A 22,184-nucleotide genomic window follows, 5' to 3' on the forward strand; every position below is an offset into this window, starting at 1 on the left:
GTTGGATAGTACCATCTGAACCACTGGCTTCATCCCATTCTTTAACTCCTGGTTGGATAGTTCCATCTGAACCACTGGCTTCATCCCATTCTTTAACTTCTGGTTGGATAGTTCCATCTGAACCACTGGCTTCATCCCATTCTTTAACTTCTGGTTGGATAGTACCATCTGAACCACTGGCTTCATCCCATTCTTTAACTTCTGGTTGGATAGTTCCATCTGAACCACTGGCTTCATCCCATTCTTTAACTTCTGGTTGGATAGTTCCATCTGAACCACTGGCTTCATCCCATTCTTTAACTTCTGGTTGGATAGTTCCATCTGAACCACTGGCTTCATCCCATTCTTTAACTTCTGGTTGGATAGTTCCATCTGAACCACTGGCTTCATCCCATTCTTTAACTTCTGGTTGGATAGTACCATCTGAACCACTGGCTTCATCCCATTCTTTAACTTCTGGTTGGATAGTACCATCTGAACCACTGGCTTCATCCCATTCTTTAACTTCTGGTTGGATAGTACCATCTGAACCACTGGCTTCATCCCATTCTTTAACTTCTGGTTGGATAGTTCCATCTGAACCACTGGCTTCATCCCATTCTTTAACTTCTGGTTGGATAGTTCCATCTGAACCACTGGCTTCATCCCATTCTTTAACTTCTGGTTGGATAGTACCATCTGAACCACTGGCTTCATCCTATTCTTTAACGTCTGGTTGGATAGTACCATCTGAACCACTGGCTTCATCCCATTCTTTAACTCCTGGTTGGATAGTACCATCTGAACCACTGGCTTCATCCCATTCTTTAACTTCTGGTTGAGCTGGTGGCAGGTTAATAGACTATTTATTCTATTTCAAATGTGATATTGAATTGTGTTTGGTTGTCAACGCAACCAAATATCAACATTTGAAGGATATGCTTCTTCTGCTTGGATAGTTCCATCTGTGCTGAGTCTGGCTTTAATTCCAGTTTGGATAGTTCCATCTCCGTTGAGTGTGGATTTAATTCCAGTTTGGATAGTTCCATCTGTGCTGAGTCTGGCTTTAATTCCAGTTTGGATAGTTCCATCTGTGCTGAGTCTGGCTTTAATTCCAGTTTGGATAGTTCCATCTGTTCTGAGTCTGGCTTTAATTCCAGTTTGGATAGTTCCATCTGTGCTGAGTCTGGCTTTAATTCCAGTTTGGATAGTTCCATCTGTGCTGAGTCTGGCTTTAATTCCAGTTTGGATAGTTCCATCTGTGCTGAGTCTGGCTTTAATTCCAGTTTGGATAGTTCCATCTGTGCTGAGTCTGGCTTTAATTCCAGTTTGGATAGTTCCATCTGTTCTGAGTCTGGATTTAAATCCAGTTTGGATAGTTCCATCTGTGCTGAGTCTGGCTTTAATTCCAGTTTGTCATGTAATTAATAATCGATATTGATTGGATTCACGTCTCCATGTCAACCAAAAAAACCTAAGGACTAAATCAAATCAAACTTGAAATGCTCTTTAAATCCAGTTTGATTCGATTGAATCCTATTTGTAATTGTATTCCTATTCCTAGACACCTCTTGAAACCCGAGGCCAATATGTTTGGTCTAGTTTCAGATGAATCCTAGACTGAACTGAAACAACACCTGTTGATGGCTTCTCTAATGCTGTACAGGCCTAAACAGCCTCATAGATGCTGTATGATAGATACAGTTTGGTTACATTTCATTTGCTCTATTCAACCTACACTTTAGAATAACTTTGATAGCAACCGTGAATCTATTAACTAAGCGGAGATTTCTCAGCAAGCATTCTCACGTTAGCACATTGGTAATTGTCAGTGACAAATATCCTAGCTAAGAATGGCTGGGTTTGGATAAACCCTGGATGGGAGACTGAAGGGATTGCTGTAGATAGATGAACTCTGCAGTAGCAGGTGCTGCCCAGCATCTTGTTTTTTCTTCTTATAGTGGATGTTACTTTGAAGATCTGGCATTGTTTTAAAGGTACAAATTCAACATATTTTATACTAGGTTTGTCTATGTTGAAAATTGGTTACCATGATGACCTAGCAGTTAAGAGCATTGGGCCAGTATTTTATTTAACTAGGCAAGTCGGTTAAGAACAAATGATTATTTACAATGTCGGCCTACCGGGGAACAGTGGGTTAACTGCCTTGTTCAGGGGCAGAACAACAGATTTTTACCTTGTCAGCTCAGGGATTCGATCTAGCAACCTGTCGGTTACTAGTCCAACACTCTAACCACTAGGCTACCTGCTGCCCCTACACTCTAACCACTAGGCTACCTGCTGGTTACTAGTCCAACGCTCTAACCACTAGGCTACCTGCTGGTTACTAGTCCAACGCTCTAACCACTAGGTTACCTGCTGGTTACTAGTCCAACGCTCTAACCACTAGGCTACCTGCTGGTTACTAGTCCAACGCTCTAACCACTAGGCTACCTGCTGGTTACTAGTCCAACGCTCTAACCACTAGGCTACCTGCTGGTTACTAGTCCAACGCTCTAACCACTAGGTTACCTGCCACCCCGAGAGGTCACTGGTTCGAATCCCCAAGCCGACTAGGTGAAAAATCTGTAGATGTGTCCTTGAGCAAGGCGCTTAACCCAAACTTCTCCTGTAAGTCTCTCTGGATAATAGAGTCTGCTAAATGACTCACTACTGTAAGTCTCTCTGGATAATAGAGTCTGCTAAATGACTCACTACTGTAAGTCTCTCTGGATAATAGAGTCTGCTAAATGACTCACTACTGTGCGACTCTGGATAAGAGAGTCTGCTAAATGACTCCCTACTGTAAGTCTCTCTGGATAAGAGAGTCTGCTAAATGACTCACTACTGTAAGTCTCTCTGGATAAGAGAGTCTGCTAAATGACTCACTACTGTAAGTCTCTCTGGATAAGAGAGTCTGCTAAATGACTCCCTACTGTAAGTCTCTCTGGATCAGAGAATCAGCTAAATGACTCACTACTGTAAGTCTCTCTGGATAAGAGAGTCTGCTAAATGACTCACTACTGTAAGTCTCTCTGGATAAGAGAGTCTGCTAAATGACTCAAATGTAATCCTGTAGTGAAATATTACCCACAAAACAACAGTTTAAATTGATTACTTCTTTCAAATCCAAATCCACGTAGATTCCACATCACAACACGTTGACAAATGACGCTAGAACATCGTTGATTTAAACAGTTTGTGGTCAGTGGGAGATCTCTATTAGCTCAACTTTTCTTAAACTATCACTGATCATCATCATTACCAGGGACCGTTAGGCCAGACTATCTCTGATCAGGGACTGTTAGACCAGACTATCACTGATCAGGGACTGTTAGACCAGACTATCTCTGATCAGGGACTGTTAGACCAGAATATCTCTTATCAGGGACTGTTAGACCAGACTATCTCTGATCAGGGACTGTTAGACCAGACTATCTCTGATCAGGGACTGTTAGACCAGACTATCTCTGATCAGGGACTGTTAGACCAGACTATCTCTGATCAGGGACTGTTAGACCAGAATATCTCTGATCAGGGACTGTTAGACCAGAATATCTCTGATTAGGGACTGTTAGACCAGAATATCTCTGATCAGGGACTGTTAGACCAGAATATCTCTGATCAGGGACTGTTAGACCAGACTATCTCTGATCAGGGACTGTTAGACCAGACTATCTCTGATCAGGGACTGTTAGACCAGACTATCTCTGATCAGGGACTGTTAGACCAGACTATCACTGATCAGGGACTGTTAGACCAGACTATCTCTGATCAGGGACTGTTAGACCAGAATATCTCTGATCAGGGACGTTTCAGTCAACTCCTGCTGAGAATGAGTCTGTCCTAACATGGACACCGTCAGGGACTGTTAGAGACTGATTCAGGAATGTCCACACTGTCCCACCTCTCCTCAACATCAAGTCTCCTCATTGGCTGAGTGGACGTGAGGAGCAGGTACCTGTCCAGTAAACTCACCTCTGATTGCAGAGCTGGCAGGCGAAGCAGTCCAGGTGATAGACGTTCTCTTTAGCTCTCATCACCATCTCAAAGGCTGGGATCAGCTTACTGCAGGCCGCACAGTTCCCTGTTACACCAAACAACCTGCAGAAGAGACAGAGACAGGAGGAACGCACTGTTAGAACAGGAGAGAACAGACCTCCTGTAGACACCCAGCATGATAGAGATAGACAGAGATCCAGGGGAGAACAGACCTCCTGTAGACACCCAGCATGATAGAGATAGATAGAGATCCAGGAGAGAACAGACCTCCTGTAGACACCTAGCATGATAGAGATAGATAGAGATCCAGGAGAGAACAGACCTCCTGTAGACAACTAGCATGATAGAGATAGACAGAGATCCAGGAGAGAACAGACCTCCTGTAGACACCCAGCATGATAGAGATAGATAGAGATCCAGGAGAGAACAGACCTCCTGTAGACACCCAGCATGATAGAGATAGATAGAGATCCAGGAGAGAACAGACCTCCTGTAGACACCCAGCATGATAGAGATAGACAGAGATCCAGGAGAGAACAGACCTCCTGTAGACACCCAGCATGATAGAGATAGATAGAGATCCAGGAGAAAACAGACCTCCTGTAGACACCTAGCATGATAGAGATAGATAGAGATCCAGGAGAGAACAGACCTCCTGTAGACACCCAGCATGATAGAGATAGACAGAGACACAGGGGAGAACAGACCTCCTGTAGACACCCAGCATGATAGAGATAGATCCAGGAGAGAACAGACCTCCTGTAGACAACTAGCATGATAGAGATAGACAGAGATCCAGGAGAGAACAGACCTCCTGTAGACACCCAGCATGATAGAGATAGATAGAGATCCAGGAGAGAACAGACCTCCTGTAGACACCCAGCATGATAGAGATAGATAGAGATCCAGGAGAGAACAGACCTCCTGTAGACACCCAGCATGATAGAGATAGACAGAGATCCAGGAGAGAACAGACCTCCTGTAGACACCCAGCATGATAGAGATAGATAGAGATCCAGGAGAAAACAGACCTCCTGTAGACACCTAGCATGATAGAGATAGATAGAGATCCAGGAGAGAACAGACCTCCTGTAGACACCCAGCATGATAGAGATAGACAGAGACACAGGAGAGAACAGACCTCCTGTAGACAACTAGCATGATAGAGATAGACAGAGATCCAGGAGAGAACAGACCTCCTGTAGACACCTAGCATGATAGAGATAGACAGAGATCCAGGAGACAACAGACCTCCTGTAGACACCTAGCATGATAGAGATATTTTGTATTTATTTTTATTTTTTCCACCTTTGTTTAACCAGGTAGGCAAGTTGAGAACAAGTTCTCATTTACAATTGCGACCTGGCCAAGATAAAGCAAGCAGTTTGACACATACAACAACACAGAGTTACACATGGAGTAAAACAAACATACAGTCAATAATATAGTAGAAAAAAAAGTCTATGTACAAAGTGAGCAAATGAGGTGAGATAATGGAGGTAAAGGCAAAAAAGGCCATGGTGGCGAAGTAAATACAATATAGCAAGTAAAACACTGGAATGGTAGATTTGCAGTGGAAGAAAGTGCAAAGTAGAAATATAAATAATGGGGTGCAAGGCAGCAAAATAAATAAATAAATACAGTAGGGGAAGGGGTAGTTGTTTGGGCTACATTATAGATGGGCTATGTACAGGTGCAGTGATCTGTGAGCTGCTCTGATAGCTGGTGCTTAAAGCTAGTGAGGGAGATAAGTGTTTCCAGTTTTAGAGATGTTTGTAGTTCGTTCCAGTCATTGGCAGCAGAGAACTGGAAGGAGAGGCGGCCGAAGGAGGAATTGGCTTTGGGGGTGACCAGAGAGATATACCTGCTGGAGCGCGTGCTACAGGTGGGTGCTGCTATGGTGACCAGCGAGCTGAGATAAGGGGGAACTTTACCTAGCAGGGTCTTGTGGTTTGGCGACGAGTATGAAGCGAGGGCCAGCCAACGAGAGCGTACAGGTCGCAGTGGTGGGTAGTATATGGGGCTTTGGTGACAAAACGGATGGCACTGTGATAGACTGCATCCAATTTATTGAGTCGGGTATTGGAGGCTATTTTGTAAATGACATCGCCGAAGTCGAGGATCGGCAGGATGGTCAGTTTTACGAGGGTATGTTTGGCAGCATGAGTGAAAGATGCTTTGTTGCGAAATAGGAAGCCAATTCTAGATTTAACTTTGGATTGGAGATGTTTGATGTGAGTCTGGAAGGAGAGTTTACAGTCTAACCAGACACCTAGGTATTTGTAGTTGTCCACATATTCTAAGTCAGAACCGTCCAGAGTAGTGATGCTGGACGGGCGGGCAGGTGCAGGCAGCGATCGGTTGAAAAGCATGCATTTAGTTTTACTTGTATTTAAGAACAGTTGGAGGCCACGGAAGGAGAGTTGTATGGCATTGGAGCTCGTCTGGAGGGTTGTTAACACAGTGTCCAAAGAAGGGCCAGAAGTATACAGAATGGTGTCGTCTGCGTAGAGGTGGATCAGAGACTCACCAGCAGCAAGAGCGACATCATTGATGTATACAGAGAAAAGTGTCGGCCCAAGAATTTAACCCTGTGGCACCCCCATAGAGACTGCCAGGGGCCCGGACAACAGGCCCTCCGATTTGACACACTGAACTCTATCAGAGAAGTAGTTGGCGAACCAGGCGAGGCAAACATTTGAGAAACCAAGGCTGTTGAGTCTGCCGATGAAGATGTGGTGATTGACAGAGTCGAAAGCCTTGGCCAGGTCGATGAATACGGCTACACAGTAATGTCTCTTATCGATGGCGGTTATGATGTTGTTTAGGACCTTGAGCGTGGCTGAGGTGCACCCATGACCAGCTCTGAAACCAGATTGCATAGCGGAGAAGGTGCAGTGGGATTCGAAATGGTCGGTAATCTGTTTGTTGACTTGGCTTTCGAAGACTTTAGAGAGGCAGGGTAGGATAGATATAGGTCTGTAGCGGTTTGGGTCTAGAGTGTCTCCCCCTTTGAAGAGGGGGATGACCGCAGCTGCTTTCCAATCTTTGGGAATCTCAGACGACACGAAAGAGAGGTTGAACAGGCTAGTAATAGGGGTTGCAAAAATTTCGGCAGATCATTTTAGAAAGAAAGGGTCCAGATTGTCTAGCCCGGCTGATTTGTAGGGGTCCAGATTCTGCAGCTCTTTCAGAACATCAGCTGACTGGATATGGGAGAAGGAGAAATGGGGAAGGCTTGGGCGAGTTGCTGTGGGGGGTGCAGTGCTGTTGACTGGGGTAGAGGTAGCCAGGTGGAAAGCATGGCCAGCCGTAGAAAAATGCTTATTAAAATTCTCAGTTATAGTGGATTTATCGGTGGTGACAGAGTTTCCTATCCTCAGTGCAGTGGGCAGTTGGGAGGAGGTGTTCTTATTCTCCATGGACTTTACAATGTCCCAGAACTTTTTTGAGTTTGTGTTGCAGGAAGCAAATTTCTGCTTGAAAAAGCTAGCCTTGGCTTTTCTAACTGCCTGTGTATATTGGTTTCTAACTTCCCTGAAAAGTTGCATATCACGGGGGCTGTTCGATGCTAATGCAGAACACCACAGGATGTTTTTGTGTTGGTTAAGGGCAGTCAGGTCTGGAGAGAACCAAGGGCTCTATCTGTTCCTGGCTATATATATAGCCAGGAACAGATAGAGGTATATATATAGGTATATATATATAGCCCTTTTCCAAGGGCTAGATATAGAGATCCAGGAGAGAACAGACCTCCTGTAGACACCTAGCATGATAGAGATAGATAGAGATCCAGGAGAGAACAGACCTCCTGTAGACACCTAGCATGATAGAGATAGATAAAGATCCAGGAGAGAACAGACCTCCTGTAGACACCTAGCATGATAGAGATAGATAGATGTCCATTATTGTCAGATTATAGATTTGTCCAAAAGAGATGTAAGAAGCTGAGACATGCTAAACAACCAGTTGACAGGACAGTAGAACACTGTCTCTGAACCTGGTCAATGTGGTCCTGGCACCACAGAGACAGACCACTGAAATAGACCAGAAATGGACAAGGCCGACGCAGGAAAAAACAGCTGGGCCACAGAAGTAGCAGCCAGGGTGAATGGAGCAGAACCACACTGAACTAACCAGGGAGTGGATGGACCTATTATCCATTATAACCTGGACCTCTCTCTCTCTCTCTCTCTCTCTTCCCCTTGCGCTCTCTCTCTCTGTCATCCCCCTGCTTCTCTCTCTCTCTTTCTCTCTCTCTCTATTCCCCCTGCTCTCTCGCTCTCTCTCTATTCCCCCTGCCCAAATTCTCTGTCTTTCCCCTGCTTCTCACTCTCTCTCTCTCTCTCTCTCTCTTTCTCTCTCTATTGCCCCTGCTCTCTCTCTGTCTTCCCACTGCTTCTCTCTCTCTCTATTCCCCCTGCTTCTCTCTCTCTGTCTTCCCTCTGCTTCTCTCTCTCTCTCTTCCCCCTGCTCTCTCTCTCTCTTCCCCCTGCTTCTCTCTCTCTTCACCCTGTCTCTCTCTCTCTCTCTCTCTCTCTTTCCCCCTGCTCTCTCTCTCTCTTCCCCCTGCTCTCTCTCTCTCTTCCCCCTGCTCTCTCTCTCTCTTCCCCCTGCTCTCTCTCTCTTCCCCCTGCTTCTCTCTCTCTCTTCCCCCTGCTCTCTCTCTCTCTTCCCCCTGCTCTCTCTCTCTCTTCCCCCTGCTCTCTCTCTCTCTTCCCCCTGCTCTCTCTCTCTCTTCCCCCTGCTCTCTCTCTCTCCCCCTGCTCTCTCTCTCTATTCCCCCCTGCCCAAATTCTCTGTCTTTCCCCTGCTTCTCACTCTCTCTCTCTCTCTCTCTCTCTCTTTTCTCTCTCTATTCCCCCCTGCTCTCTCTCTGTCTTCCCACTGCTTCTCTCTCTCTCTATTCCCCCTGCTTCTCTCTCTCTGTCTTCCCTCTGCTTCTCTCTCTCTCTCTTCCCCCTGCTCTCTCTCTCTCTTCCCCCTGCTTCTCTCTCTCTTCACCCCTGTCTCTCTCTCTCTCTCTCTCTCTCTCTTCCCCCCTGCTCTCTCTCTCTCTTCCCCCTGCTCTCTCTCTCTTCCCCCTGCTTCTCACTCTCTCTCTTCCCCCTGCTCTCTCTCTCCCCCCTGCTCTCTCTCTCTCTCCCCCCTGCTCTCTCTCTTCCCTCTGCTCTCTCTCTCTTCCCCCTGCTCTCTCTCTCTCTTCCCCCTGCTCTCTCTCTCTCTTCCCCATGCTCTCTCTCTCTCTCTCTCTCCCCCTGCTCTCTCTCTCTCTTCCCCCTGCTCTCTCTCTCTCTCTTCCCCTGCTCTCTCTCTCTCTCTCTTCCCCCTGCTCTCTCTCTCTCTCTCTCTCTCTTCCCCCTGCTCTCTCTCTCTCTCTCTCCCCCTGCTCTCTCTCTCTCTCTTCCCTCTGCTCTCTCTCTCTTCCCCCTGCTCTCTCTCTCTCTCTCTTATCCCTGCTCTCTCTCTCTCTCTCTCTCTCTCTCTCTTCCCCCTGCTGAGGCAGCTTCCCAAATGGCACCCTATTCTCCATAGGGCTCTGGTTGAAAGTAGTGCACTATATAGGGAATAGGGCTCTGGTCTATAGTAGTGTACTATATAGGGAATAGGGCTCTGGTCTAAAGTAGTGCACTATATAGGGAATAGGGCCCTGGTCTAAAGTAGTGCACTATATAGGGAATAGGGTTCCATTTGGAAAGCAGAGGTGTTCATAAGGTATTCCATTACTCCAGAAAAGCCACAGTGACCCAGAATCACTAGCAGGAAATACATTGGCTAACGACATCATAGAACACAATAATCTATTAGGAGAACGAGAAACCCCTTCAGGCTCTTACAGCAGCGGCCGGCGCACGGCGTTGTCCACATGATCAAACTGTCTCTCTGGTCTGTAGCTAAGAGATCCTGGTAACTACATGTCTCTCTCTCTCTGGTCTGTAGGTAAGAGATCCTGGCAAACTACATGTCTCTCTGGTCTGTAGGTAAGAGATCCTGGTAACTACATGCTCTCTCTCTCTCTGGTCTGTAGGTAAGAGATGCTGATAACCGCATGTCTCTCTGGTCTGTAGGTAAGAGATCCTGATAACTACATGTCTCTCTCTCTCTGGTCTGTAGGTAAGAGATGCTGATAACTGCATGTCTCTCTGGTCTGTAGGTAAGAGATGCTGGTAACTACATGTATCTCTGGTCTGTAGGTAAGAGATGCTGGTAACTACATGTCTCTCTGGTCTGTAGGTAAGAGATCCTGGTAACTACATGTCTCTCTGGTCTGTAGGTAAGAGATCCTGGTAACTACATGTCTCTCTCTCTCTGGTCTGTAGGTAAGAGATGCTGATAACTGCATGTCTCTCTGGTCTGTAGGTAAGAGATGCTGGTAACTACATGTCTCTCTGGTCTGTAGGTAAGAGATGCTGGTAACTACATGTCTCTCTGGTCTGTAGGTAAGAGATCCTGGTAACTACATGTCTCTCTGGTCTGGAGGTAAGAGATCCTGATAACTGCATGTCTCTCTGGTCTGTAGGTAAGAGATCCTCGTAACTACATGTCTCTCTGGTCTGTAGGTAAGAGATCCTGATAACTGCATGTCTCTCTGGTCTGTAGGTAAGATATCCTGATAACTACATGTCTCTCTCTCTCTGGTCTGTAGGTAAGAGATCCTGGTAACTACATGTCTCTCTGGTCTGTAGGTAAGAGATCCTGGTAACTGCATGTCTCTCTGGTCTGTAGGTAAGAGATCCTGGTAACTGCATGTCTCTCTGGTCTGTAGGTAAGAGATCGTGATAACTACATGTCTCTCTGGTCTGTAGGTAAGAGATCCTGATAACTACATGTCTCTCTGGTCTGTAGGTAAGAGATCCTGATAACTACATGTCTCTCTGGTCTGTAGGTAAGAGATCCTGGTAACTACATGTCTCTCTCTTTCTGGTCTGTAGGTAAGAGATCCTGATAACTACATGTCTCTCTGGACTGTAGGTAAGAGATCCTGATAACTACATGTCTCTCTGGTCTGTAGGTAAGAGATCCTGGTAACTACATGTCTCTCTGGTCTGTAGGTAAGAGATCCTGGTAACTACATGTCTCTCTGGTCTGTAGGTAAGAGATCCTGATCTAATGAATGATCTGAGAAAGGCACATGGATACAGCAGGGTTGGTTACTAACCGTCAAAGTGTCCCAAATGGCAAGTTGTAGTTTATTTCACAGATTTTACACTTTAGAAAAATCATTGAATTCAATTAAAGATGTGTGTTATAGGAGGTAAAAAGATACATCTCAGTATGAAGGAATATCACTTTACATGGTTTACCTGAAACATTTGAGTAATGCATGAACTCCAGGCTGATGAATGATGGAAGATATTGGTGTATAAAAGCAATGTTTTAAAGGCTTTAGTCTGTCAGGTGGAATCAAAACAGTGTTCTGTTTCTCACATCCCCGGTGTCTGTCTGGGACCTTCTCTCCTCTCAGTTTAAGGCGGTCGTGGCAGACATATTGGAAAATGAATGTCACACTGTTTTGTTTTGAGAAATTCTAGACAGAGCCCTTTTGCAATCATAAAGTGTGTGTGTGTGTGTGTGTGTGTGTGTGTGTGTGTGTGTGTGTGTGTGTGTGTGTGTGTGTGTGTGTGTGTGTGTGTCCGCCCATCATATCCCATGAATTGACCTCCCACATAGATACAATCCCTCTCTCCGTGAGCGTTGAGCAGCTCTCACAGCACAAGACAAAAGGGTCAATGATAAACCACAAAGATGAAAAAGCCAAAGAGTCTACAACTAGAGTCTACAACTAGAGAGTCTACAACTAGAGTCTACAACTAGAGAGTCTACAACTAGAGTCTACAACTAGAGAGTCTACAACTAGAGTCTACAACTAGAGTCTACAACTAAAGAGTCTACAACTAGAGTCTACAACTAGAGTCTACAACTAGAGTCTACAACTAGAGTCTACAACTAGAGTCTACAACTAGAGTCTACAACTAGAGAGTCTACAACTAGAGTCTACAACTAGAGAGTCTACAACTAGAGTCTACAACTAGAGAGTCTACAACTAGAGAGTCTACAACTAGAGTCTACAACTAGAGAGTCTACAACTAGAGTCTACAACTAGAGAGTCTACAACTAGAGTCTACAACTAGAGAGTCTACAACTAGAGAGTCTACAACTAGAGAGTCTACAACTAGAGTCTACAACTAGAGTCTACAACTAGAGTCTACAACTAGAGTCTACAACTAGAGAGTCTACAACTAGAGAGTCTACAACTAGAGTCTACAACTAGAGTCTACAACTAGAGAGTCTACAACTAGAGAGTCTACAACTAAAGAGTCTACAACTAGAGTCTACAACTAGAGAGTCTACAACTAGAGAGTCTACAACTAAAGAGTCTACAACTAGAGTCTACAACTAGAGTCTACAACTAGAGAGTCTACAACTAGAGAGTCTACAACTAGAGAGTCTACAACTAGAGAGTCTACAACTAAAGAGTCTACAACTAGAGAGTCTACAACTAGAGAGTCTACAACTAGAGAGTCTACAACTAGAGAGTCTACAACTAGAGAGTCTACAACTAGAGAGTCTACAACTAAAGAGTCTACAACTAGAGTCTACAACTAAAGAGTCTACAACTAGAGAGTCTACAACTAGAGTCTACAACTAGAGTCTACAACTAGAGAGTCTACAACTAGAGTCTACAACTAGAGTCTACAACTAAAGAGTCTACAACTAGAGTCTACAACTAGAGTCTACAACTAGAGAGTCTACAACTAGAGAGTCTACAACTAGAGAGTCTACAACTAGAGTCTACAACTAAAGAGTCTACAACTAGAGAGTCTACAACTAGAGAGTCTACAACTAGAGTCTACAACTAGAGAGTCTACAACTAGAGAGTCTACAACTAGAGTCTACAACTAGAGAGTCTACAACTAGAGAGTCTACAACTAGAGTCTACAACTAGAGAGTCTACAACTAGAGTCTACAACTAGAGTCTACAACTAGAGAGTCTACAACTAGAGTCTACAACTAAGAGTCTACAACTAAGAGTCTACAACTAAAGAGTCTACAACTAGAGTCTACAACTAAGAGTCTACAACTAAAGAGTCTACAACTAGAGTCTGCAACTAGAGAGTCTACAACTAGAGAGTCTACAACTAGAGAGTCTACAACTAGAGAGTCTACAACTAGAGTCTACAACTAGAGTCTACAACTAGAGAGTCTACAACTAGAGAGTCTACAACTAGAGTCTACAACTAAGAGTCTACAACTAGAGTCTACAACTAGAGTCTACAACTAGAGAGTCTACAACTAGAGAGTCTACAACTAGAGAGTCTACAACTAGAGTCTACAACTAGAGAGTCTACAACTAGAGAGTCTACAACTAGAGAGTCTACAACTAGAGAGTCTACAACTAGAGTCTACAACTAAAGAGTCTACAACTAGAGAGTCTACAACTAGAGAGTCTACAACTAGAGAGTCTACAACTAAAGAGTCTACAACTAGAGTCTACAACTAGAGAGTCTACAACTAGAGAGTCTACAACTAGAGAGTCTACAACTAGAGAGTCTACAACTAGAGAGTCTACAACTAGGAGTCTACAACTAGAGAGTCTACAACTAGAGAGTCTACAACTAGAGAGTCTACAACTAGAGTCTACAACTAGAGAGTCTACAACTAGAGAGTCTACAACTAGAGTCTACAACTAGAGAGTCTACAACTAAAGAGTCTACAACTAGAGTCTACAACTGAGAGTCTACAACTAGAGAGTCTACAACTAGAGAGTCTACAACTAGAGAGTCTACAACTAGAGAGTCTACAACTAGAGTCTACAACTAAAGAGTCTACAACTAAAGAGTCTACAACTAGAGAGTCTACAACTAGAGTCTACAACTAGAGTCTACAACTAGAGAGTCTACAACTAGAGTCTACAACTAAAGAGTCTACAACTAAAGAGTCTACAACTAAAGAGTCTACAACTAGAGAGTCTACAACTAGAGAGTCTACAACTAAAGAGTCTACAACTAGAGTCTACAACTAGAGAGTCTACAACTAGAGAGTCTACAACTAAAGAGTCTACAACTAGAGAGTCTACAACTAGAGAGTCTACAACTAGAGAGTCTACAACTAGAGAGTCTACAACTAGAGAGTCTACAACTAGAGTCTACAACTGAGAGTCTACAACTAGAGAGTCTACAACTAGAGAGTCTACAACTAGAGAGTCTACAACTAGAGAGTCTACAACTAAGAGTCTACAACTAGAGAGTCTACAACTAGAGAGTCTACAACTAGAGTCTACAACTAGAGTCTACAACTAGAGAGTCTACAACTAGAGAGTCTACAACTAGAGTCTACAACTAGAGAGTCTACAACTAGAGAGTCTACAACTAGAGAGTCTACAACTAGAGAGTCTACAACTAGAGAGTCTACAACTAGAGTCTACAACTAGAGAGTCTACAACTAGAGAGTCTACAACTAGAGAGTCTACAACTAGAGAGTCTACAACTAGAGAGTCTACAACTAAAGAGTCTACAACTAGAGAGTCTACAACTAAGAGTCTACAACTAGAGAGTCTACAACTAGAGAGTCTACAACTAGAGAGTCTACAACTAGAGAGTCTACAACTAGAGAGTCTACAACTAGAGTCTACAACTAGAGAGTCTACAACTAGAGAGTCTACAACTAGAGTCTACAACTAGAGAGTCTACAACTAGAGAGTCTACAACTAGAGAGTCTACAACTAGAGAGTCTACAACTAGAGTCTACAACTAGAGAGTCTACAACTAGAGTCTACAACTAGAGAGTCTACAACTAGAGAGTCTACAACTAGAGAGTCTACAACTAGAGAGTCTACAACTAGAGAGTCTACAACTAGAGAGTCTACAACTAGAGAGTCTACAACTAGAGAGTCTACAACTAGAGAGTCTACAACTAGAGAGTCTACAACTAGAGAGTCTACAACTAGAGAGTCTACAACGAGAGTCTACAACTAGAGAGTCTACAACTAGAGAGTCTACAACTAGAGAGTCTACAACTAGAGAGTCTACAACTAGAGAGTCTACAACTAGAGAGTCTACAACTAGAGGTCTACAACTGAGAGTCTACAACTAGAGAGTCTACAACTAGAGAGTCTACAACTAGAGAGTCTACAACTAGAGAGTCTGCAACTAGAGAGTCTACAACTAAGAGTCTACAACTAGAGAGTCTACAACTAGAGAGTCTGCAACTAGAGAGTCTACAACTAGAGAGTCTACAACTAGAGAGTCTACAACTAGAGAGTCTACAACTAGAGAGTCTACAACTAGAGTCTACAACTAAAGAGTCTACAACTAGAGAGTCTACAACTAGAGAGTCTACAACTAGAGTCTACAACTAGAGAGTCTACAACTAGAGTCTACAACTAGAGAGTCTACAACTAGAGAGTCTACAACTAGAGAGTCTACAACTAGAGAGTCTACAACTGGGAGTCTACAACTAGAGTCTACAACTAGAGAGTCTACAACTAGAGAGTCTACAACTAGAGAGTCTACAACTAGAGAGTCTACAACTAGAGAGTCTACAACTAGAGAGTCTACAACTAAAGAGTCTACAACTAGAGTCTACAACTAGAGTCTACAACTAGAGAGTCTACAACTAGAGAGTCTACAACTAGAGAGTCTACAACTAGAGAGTCTACAACTAGAGAGTCTACAACTAGAGAGTCTACAACTAGAGAGTCTACAACTGGGAGTCTACAACTAGAGAGTCTACAACTAGAGAGTCTACAACTAGAGAGTCTACAACTAGAGTCTACAACTAGAGAGTCTACAACTAGAGAGTCTACAACTAGAGAGTCTACAACTAGAGAGTCTACAACTAGAGTCTACAACTAAGAGTCTACAACTAGAGAGTCTACAACTAGAGAGTCTACAACTAGAGAGTCTGCAACTAGAGAGTCTACAACTAGAGAGTCTACAACTAGAGAGTCTACAACTGGAGTCTGCAACTAGAGTCTACAACTAGAGAGTCTACAACTAGAGTCTACAACTAGAGAGTCTACAACTAGAGAGTCTACAACTGAGAGTCTACAACTAGAGAGTCTACAACTAGAGAGTCTACAACTAGAGAGTCTACAACTAGAGAGTCTACAACTAGAGAGTCTACAACTAGAGAGTCTACAACTAGAGAGTCTACAACTAGAGTCTACAACTAGAGAGTCTACAACTAGAGAGTCTACAACTAGAGAGTCTACAACTAGAGAGTCTACAACTAGAGAGTCTACAACTAGAGAGTCTACAACTAGAGAGTCTACAACTAGAGAGTCTACAACTAGAGAGTCTACAACTAGAGAGTCTACAACTAGAGAGTCTACAACTAGAGAGTCTACAACTAGAGAGTCTACAACTAGAGAGTCTACAACTAGAGAGTCTACAACTAGAGAGTCTACAACTAGAGAGTCTACAACTAGAGAGTCTACAACTAGAGAGTCTACAACTAGAGTCTACAACTAGAGAGTCTACAACTAGAGAGTCTACAACTAGAGAGTCTACAACTAGAGAGTCTACAACTAGAGTCTACAACTAGAGAGTCTACAACTGAGAGTCTACAACTAGAGAGTCTACAACTAGAGAGTCTACAACTAGAGAGTCTACAACTAGAGGTCTACAACTAGAGAGTCTACAACTAGAGAGTCTACAACTGAGAGTCTACAACTAGAGAGTCTACAACTAGAGAGTCTACAACTAGAGAGTCTACAACTAGAGAGTCTACAACTAGAGAGTCTACAACTAGAGAGTCTACAACTAGAGAGTCTACAACTAGAGAGTCTACAACTAGAGAGTCTACAACTAAGAGTCTACAACTAGAGAGTCTACAACTAGAGTCTACAACTAAAGAGTCTACAACTAGAGAGTCTACAACTAGAGAGTCTACAACTAGAGAGTCTACAACTAGAGAGTCTACAACTAGAGAGTCTACAACTAGAGAGTCTACAACTAGAGTCTACAACTAGAGAGTCTACAACTAGAGTCTACAACTAGAGTCTACAACTAGAGAGTCTACAACTAGAGAGTCTACAACTAGAGAGTCTACAACTAAAGAGTCTACAACTAGAGAGTCTACAACTAGAGAGTCTACAACTAGAGAGTCTACAACTAGAGTCTACAACTAGAGAGTCTACAACTAGAGAGTCTACAACTAGAGAGTCTACAACTAGAGAGTCTACAACTAGAGAGTCTACAACTAGAGAGTCTACAACTAGAGTCTACAACTAGAGAGTCTACAACTAGAGAGTCTACAACTAGAGAGTCTACAACTAGAGAGTCTACAACTAGAGTCTACAACTAGAGAGTCTACAACTAGAGAGTCTACAACTAGAGAGTCTACAACTAGAGAGTCTACAACTAGAGAGTCTACAACTAGAGAGTCTACAACTAGAGAGTCTACAACTAGAGAGTCTACAACTAGAGAGTCTACAACTAGAGAGTCTACAACTAGAGAGTCTACAACTAGAGAGTCTACAACTAGAGAGTCTACAACTAGAGAGTCTACAACTAGAGGTCTACAACTGAGAGTCTACAACTAGAGAGTCTACAACTAGAGAGTCTACAACTAGAGAGTCTACAACTAGAGTCTACAACTAGAGAGTCTACAACTAGAGAGTCTACAACTAGAGAGTCTACAACTAGAGAGTCTACAACTAGAGAGTCTACAACTAGAGAGTCTACAACTAGAGAGTCTACAACTAGAGAGTCTACAACTAGAGAGTCTACAACTAGAGTCTACAACTAGAGAGTCTACAACTGAGAGTCTACAACTAGAGAGTCTACAACTAGAGAGTCTACAACTAGAGTCTACAACTAGAGAGTCTACAACTGAGAGTCTACAACTAGAGAGTCTACAACTAGAGAGTCTACAACTAGAGAGTCTACAACTAGAGAGTCTACAACTGAGAGTCTACAACTAGAGAGTCTACAACTAGAGAGTCTACAACTAGAGAGTCTACAACTAGAGAGTCTACAACTAGAGAGTCTACAACTAGAGTCTACAACTAGAGAGTCTACAACTAGAGAGTCTACAACTAGAGAGTCTACAACTAGAGAGTCTACAACTAGAGAGTCTGCAACTAGAGAGTCTACAACTAGAGAGTCTACAACTAGAGTCTACAACTAGAGAGTCTACAACTAGAGAGTCTACAACTGAGAGTCTACAACTAGAGAGTCTACAACTAGAGTCTACAACTAGAGAGTCTACAACTAGAGAGTCTACAACTAGAGAGTCTACAACTAGAGAGTCTACAACTAGAGAGTCTACAACTAGAGAGTCTACAACTGAGAGTCTACAACTAGAGAGTCTACAACTAGAGAGTCTACAACTAGAGAGTCTACAACTAGAGAGTCTACAACTAGAGTCTACAACTAGAGAGTCTACAACTAGAGAGTCTACAACTAGAGAGTCTACAACTAGAGAGTCTACAACTAAAGAGTCTACAACTAGAGAGTCTACAACTAGAGAGTCTACAACTAGAGAGTCTACAACTAGAGAGTCTACAACTAGAGAGTCTACAACTAGAGAGTCTACAACTAGAGAGTCTACAACTAGAGAGTCTACAACTAGAGAGTCTACAACTAGAGAGTCTACAACTAGAGAGTCTACAACTAGAGAGTCTACAACTAGAGAGTCTACAACTAGAGAGTCTACAACTAGAGAGTCTACAACTAGAGAGTCTGCAACTAGAGAGTCTACAACTAGAGTCTACAACTGAGAGTCTACAACTAGAGAGTCTACAACTAGAGAGTCTACAACTAGAGAGTCTACAACTAAGAGTCTACAACTAGAGTCTGCAACTAGAGGTCTACAACTAGAGAGTCTACAACTAGAGAGTCTACAACTAGAGAGTCTACAACTAGAGAGTCTACAACTAGAGAGTCTACAACTAGAGAGTCTACAACTAGAGTCTACAACTAGAGAGTCTACAACTAGAGTCTACAACTAGAGTCTACAACTGAGAGTCTGCAACTGAGAGTCTACAACTGAGAGTCTACAACTAGAGAGTCTACAACTGAGAGTCTGCAACTAATGAGAGTCTACAACTAGAGGTCTACAACTAGAGTCTACAACTGAGAGTCTACAGCTAGAGAGTCTACAACTAGAGAGTCTACAACTAGAGAGTCTACAACTAAAGAGGTCTACAACTAGAGAGTCTACAACTAGGAGTCTACAACTAGAGAGTCTACAACTAGAGAGTCTACAACTAAGAGTCTACAACTAGAGAGTCTACAACTAGAGAGTCTACAACTAGAGAGTCTACAACTAGAGGTCTACAACTAGAGAGTCTACAACTAAGAGTCTACAACTAGAGAGTCTACAACTAGAGAGTCTACAACTAGAGAGTCTACAACTAAGAGTCTACAACTAGAGAGTCTACAACTAGAGAGTCTACAACTAGAGAGTCTACAACTGGAGTCTACAACTAGAGAGTCTACAACTGAGAGTCTGCAACTAGAGAGTCTACAACTAGAGAGTCTACAACTAGAGAGTCTACAACTAGAGAGTCTACAACTGAGAGTCTACAACTAGAGTCTACAACTAGAGAGTCTACAACTAGAGAGTCTACAACTAGAGAGTCTACAACTAGAGAGTCTGCAACTAGAGGTCTACAACTAGAGAGTCTACAACTAGAGTCTACAACTAGAGAGTCTACAACTAGAGAGTCTACAACTAGAGAGTCTACAACTGAGAGTCTACAACTAGAGAGTCTACAACTAGAGTCTACAACTAGAGAGTCTACAACTAGAGGGTCTGCAACTAGAGAGTCTACAACTAGAGAGTCTACAACTAGAGAGTCTGCAACTAGGGTCTACAACTAGAGAGTCTACAACTAGAGAGTCTGCAACTAGAGAGTCTACAACTAAAGAGTCTACAACTAGAGAGTCTACAACTAGAGAGTCTGCAACTAGAGTCTACAACTGGAGAGTCTACAACTGAGAGTCTACAACTGGAGTCTACAACTAGGGAGTCTGCAACTAGAGAGTCTGCAACTAGAGAGTCTACAACTAGAGAGTCTACAACTAGAGGTCTACAACTAGAGTCTACAACTAGAGAGTCTACAACTAGAGTCTACAACTAGAGAGTCTGCAACTAGAGGGTCTACAACTGAGAGTCTACAACTAGAGAGTCTACAACTGAGAGTCTACAACTAAGAGTCTACAACTAGAGAGTCTACAACTAGAGAGTCTACAACTAGAGAGTCTACAACTAGAGAGTCTACAACTAGAGAGTCTACAACTAGAGTCTACAACTAGAGAGTCTACAACTAGAGAGTCTACAACTAGAGGTCTACAACTAGAGAGTCTACAACTAGAGAGTCTACAACTAGAGAGTCTACAACTAGAGAGTCTACAACTGAGAGTCTACAACTAGAGTCTACAACTAGAGAGTCTACAACTAGAGAGTCTACAACTAGAGAGTCTACAACTAGAGAGTCTACAACTAGAGGTCTACAACTGGAGAGTCTACAACTAGAGAGTCTACAACTAAGAGTCTACAACTAAAGAGTCTACAACTAGAGAGTCTGCAACTAGAGAGTCTACAACTAGAGAGTCTACAACTAGAGAGTCTACAACTAGAGAGTCTACAACTAGAGAGTCTACAACTAGAGAGTCTACAACTAGAGAGTCTACAACTAGAGAGTCTACAACTAGAGAGTCTACAACTAGAGAGTCTACAACTAGAGAGTCTACAACTAGGAGTCTACAACTAGAGAGTCTACAACTAGAGAGTCTACAACTAGAGAGTCTACAACTAGAGAGTCTACAACTAGAGAGTCTACAACTAGGGAGTCTACAACTAGAGAGTCTACAACTAGAGAGTCTACAACTAGAGAGTCTACAACTAAAGAGTCTACAACTGAGAGTCTACAACTAGAGAGTCTACAACTAGAGAGTCTACAACTAGAGTCTACAACTAGAGAGTCTACAACTAGAGAGTCTACAACTAGAGAGTCTACAACTAGAGAGTCTACAACTAGAGAGTCTACAACTAGAGAGTCTACAACTAGAGAGTCTACAACTGAGAGTCTACAACTAGAGTCTACAACTGAGAGTCTACAACTAGAGAGTCTACAACTAGAGAGTCTACAACTAGAGAGTCTACAACTAGAGAGTCTACAACTAGAGAGTCTACAACTAGAGAGTCTACAACTAGAGGGTCTACAACTAGAGAGTCTACAACTAGAGAGTCTACAACTAGAGGTCTACAACTGAGAGTCTACAACTAGAGAGTCTACAACTAGAGGTCTGCAACTGGAGAGTCTACAACTAGAGAGTCTACAACTAAGAGTCTACAACTAGAGAGTCTACAACTAGAGAGTCTACAACTAGAGTCTGCAACTAGAGAGTCTACAACTGAGAGTCTACAACTGGAGGTCTGCAACTGAGAGTCTACAACTAGAGAGTCTACAACTAGAGAGTCTACAACTAGAGAGTCTACAACTAGAGAGTCTACAACTAGAGAGTCTACAACTAGAGTCTACAACTAGAGAGTCTACAACTAGAGAGTCTACAACTAGAGAGTCTACAACTGAGAGTCTACAACTAGAGAGTCTACAACTAGAGAGTCTACAACTGAGAGTCTACAACTAGAGAGTCTACAACTAGAGAGTCTACAACTAGAGAGTCTACAACTAGAGAGTCTACAACTAGAGAGTCTACAACTAGAGAGTCTACAACTAGAGAGTCTACAACTAGAGAGTCTACAACTAGAGAGTCTACAACTAGAGAGTCTACAACTGAGAGTCTACAACTAGAGAGTCTACAACTAGAGAGTCTACAACTAGAGAGTCTACAACTAGAGTCTACAACTAGAGAGTCTACAACTAGAGAGTCTACAACTAGAGAGTCTACAACTAGAGAGTCTACAACTAGAGAGTCTACAACTAGAGAGTCTACAACTAAAGAGTCTACAACTAAAGAGTCTACAACTAGAGAGTCTACAACTAAAGAGTCTACAACTAGAGAGTCTACAACTAGAGAGTCTACAACTAGAGAGTCTACAACTAGAGAGTCTACAACTAGAGAGTCTACAACTAAGAGTCTACAACTAGAGAGTCTACAACTAGAGAGTCTACAACTGAGGTCTACAACTAGAGAGTCTGCAACTAGAGAGTCTACAACTAGAGAGTCTACAACTAGAGAGTCTACAACTAGAGGGTCTACAACTAGAGAGTCTACAACTAGAGAGTC

The 22,184-nt window shown here is 43.0% G+C and overlaps 1 protein-coding gene across 5 annotated transcripts in view; it reads right to left on the minus strand.

Annotated features, from left to right (window-relative positions):
• Nucleotides 1-22,184, minus strand: part of LOC106609843 (LIM domain only protein 3) — a 143,441-nt gene that overhangs the window by 27,281 nt on the left and 93,976 nt on the right. For all 5 annotated transcript variants that reach the window (XM_014208864.2, XM_045722366.1, XM_045722367.1 and 2 more), the window contains one exon: nucleotides 3,958-4,083. In XM_014208864.2, coding sequence (XP_014064339.2) covers nucleotides 3,958-4,083 — 126 coding nt within the window. The remainder of the gene's footprint in view (nucleotides 1-3,957; nucleotides 4,084-22,184) is intronic.

The sequence above is a fragment of the Salmo salar genome, chromosome ssa07 (genome assembly GCF_905237065.1).
Source record: "Salmo salar chromosome ssa07, Ssal_v3.1, whole genome shotgun sequence".
Taxonomy (NCBI): Eukaryota; Metazoa; Chordata; class Actinopteri; order Salmoniformes; family Salmonidae; genus Salmo; species Salmo salar.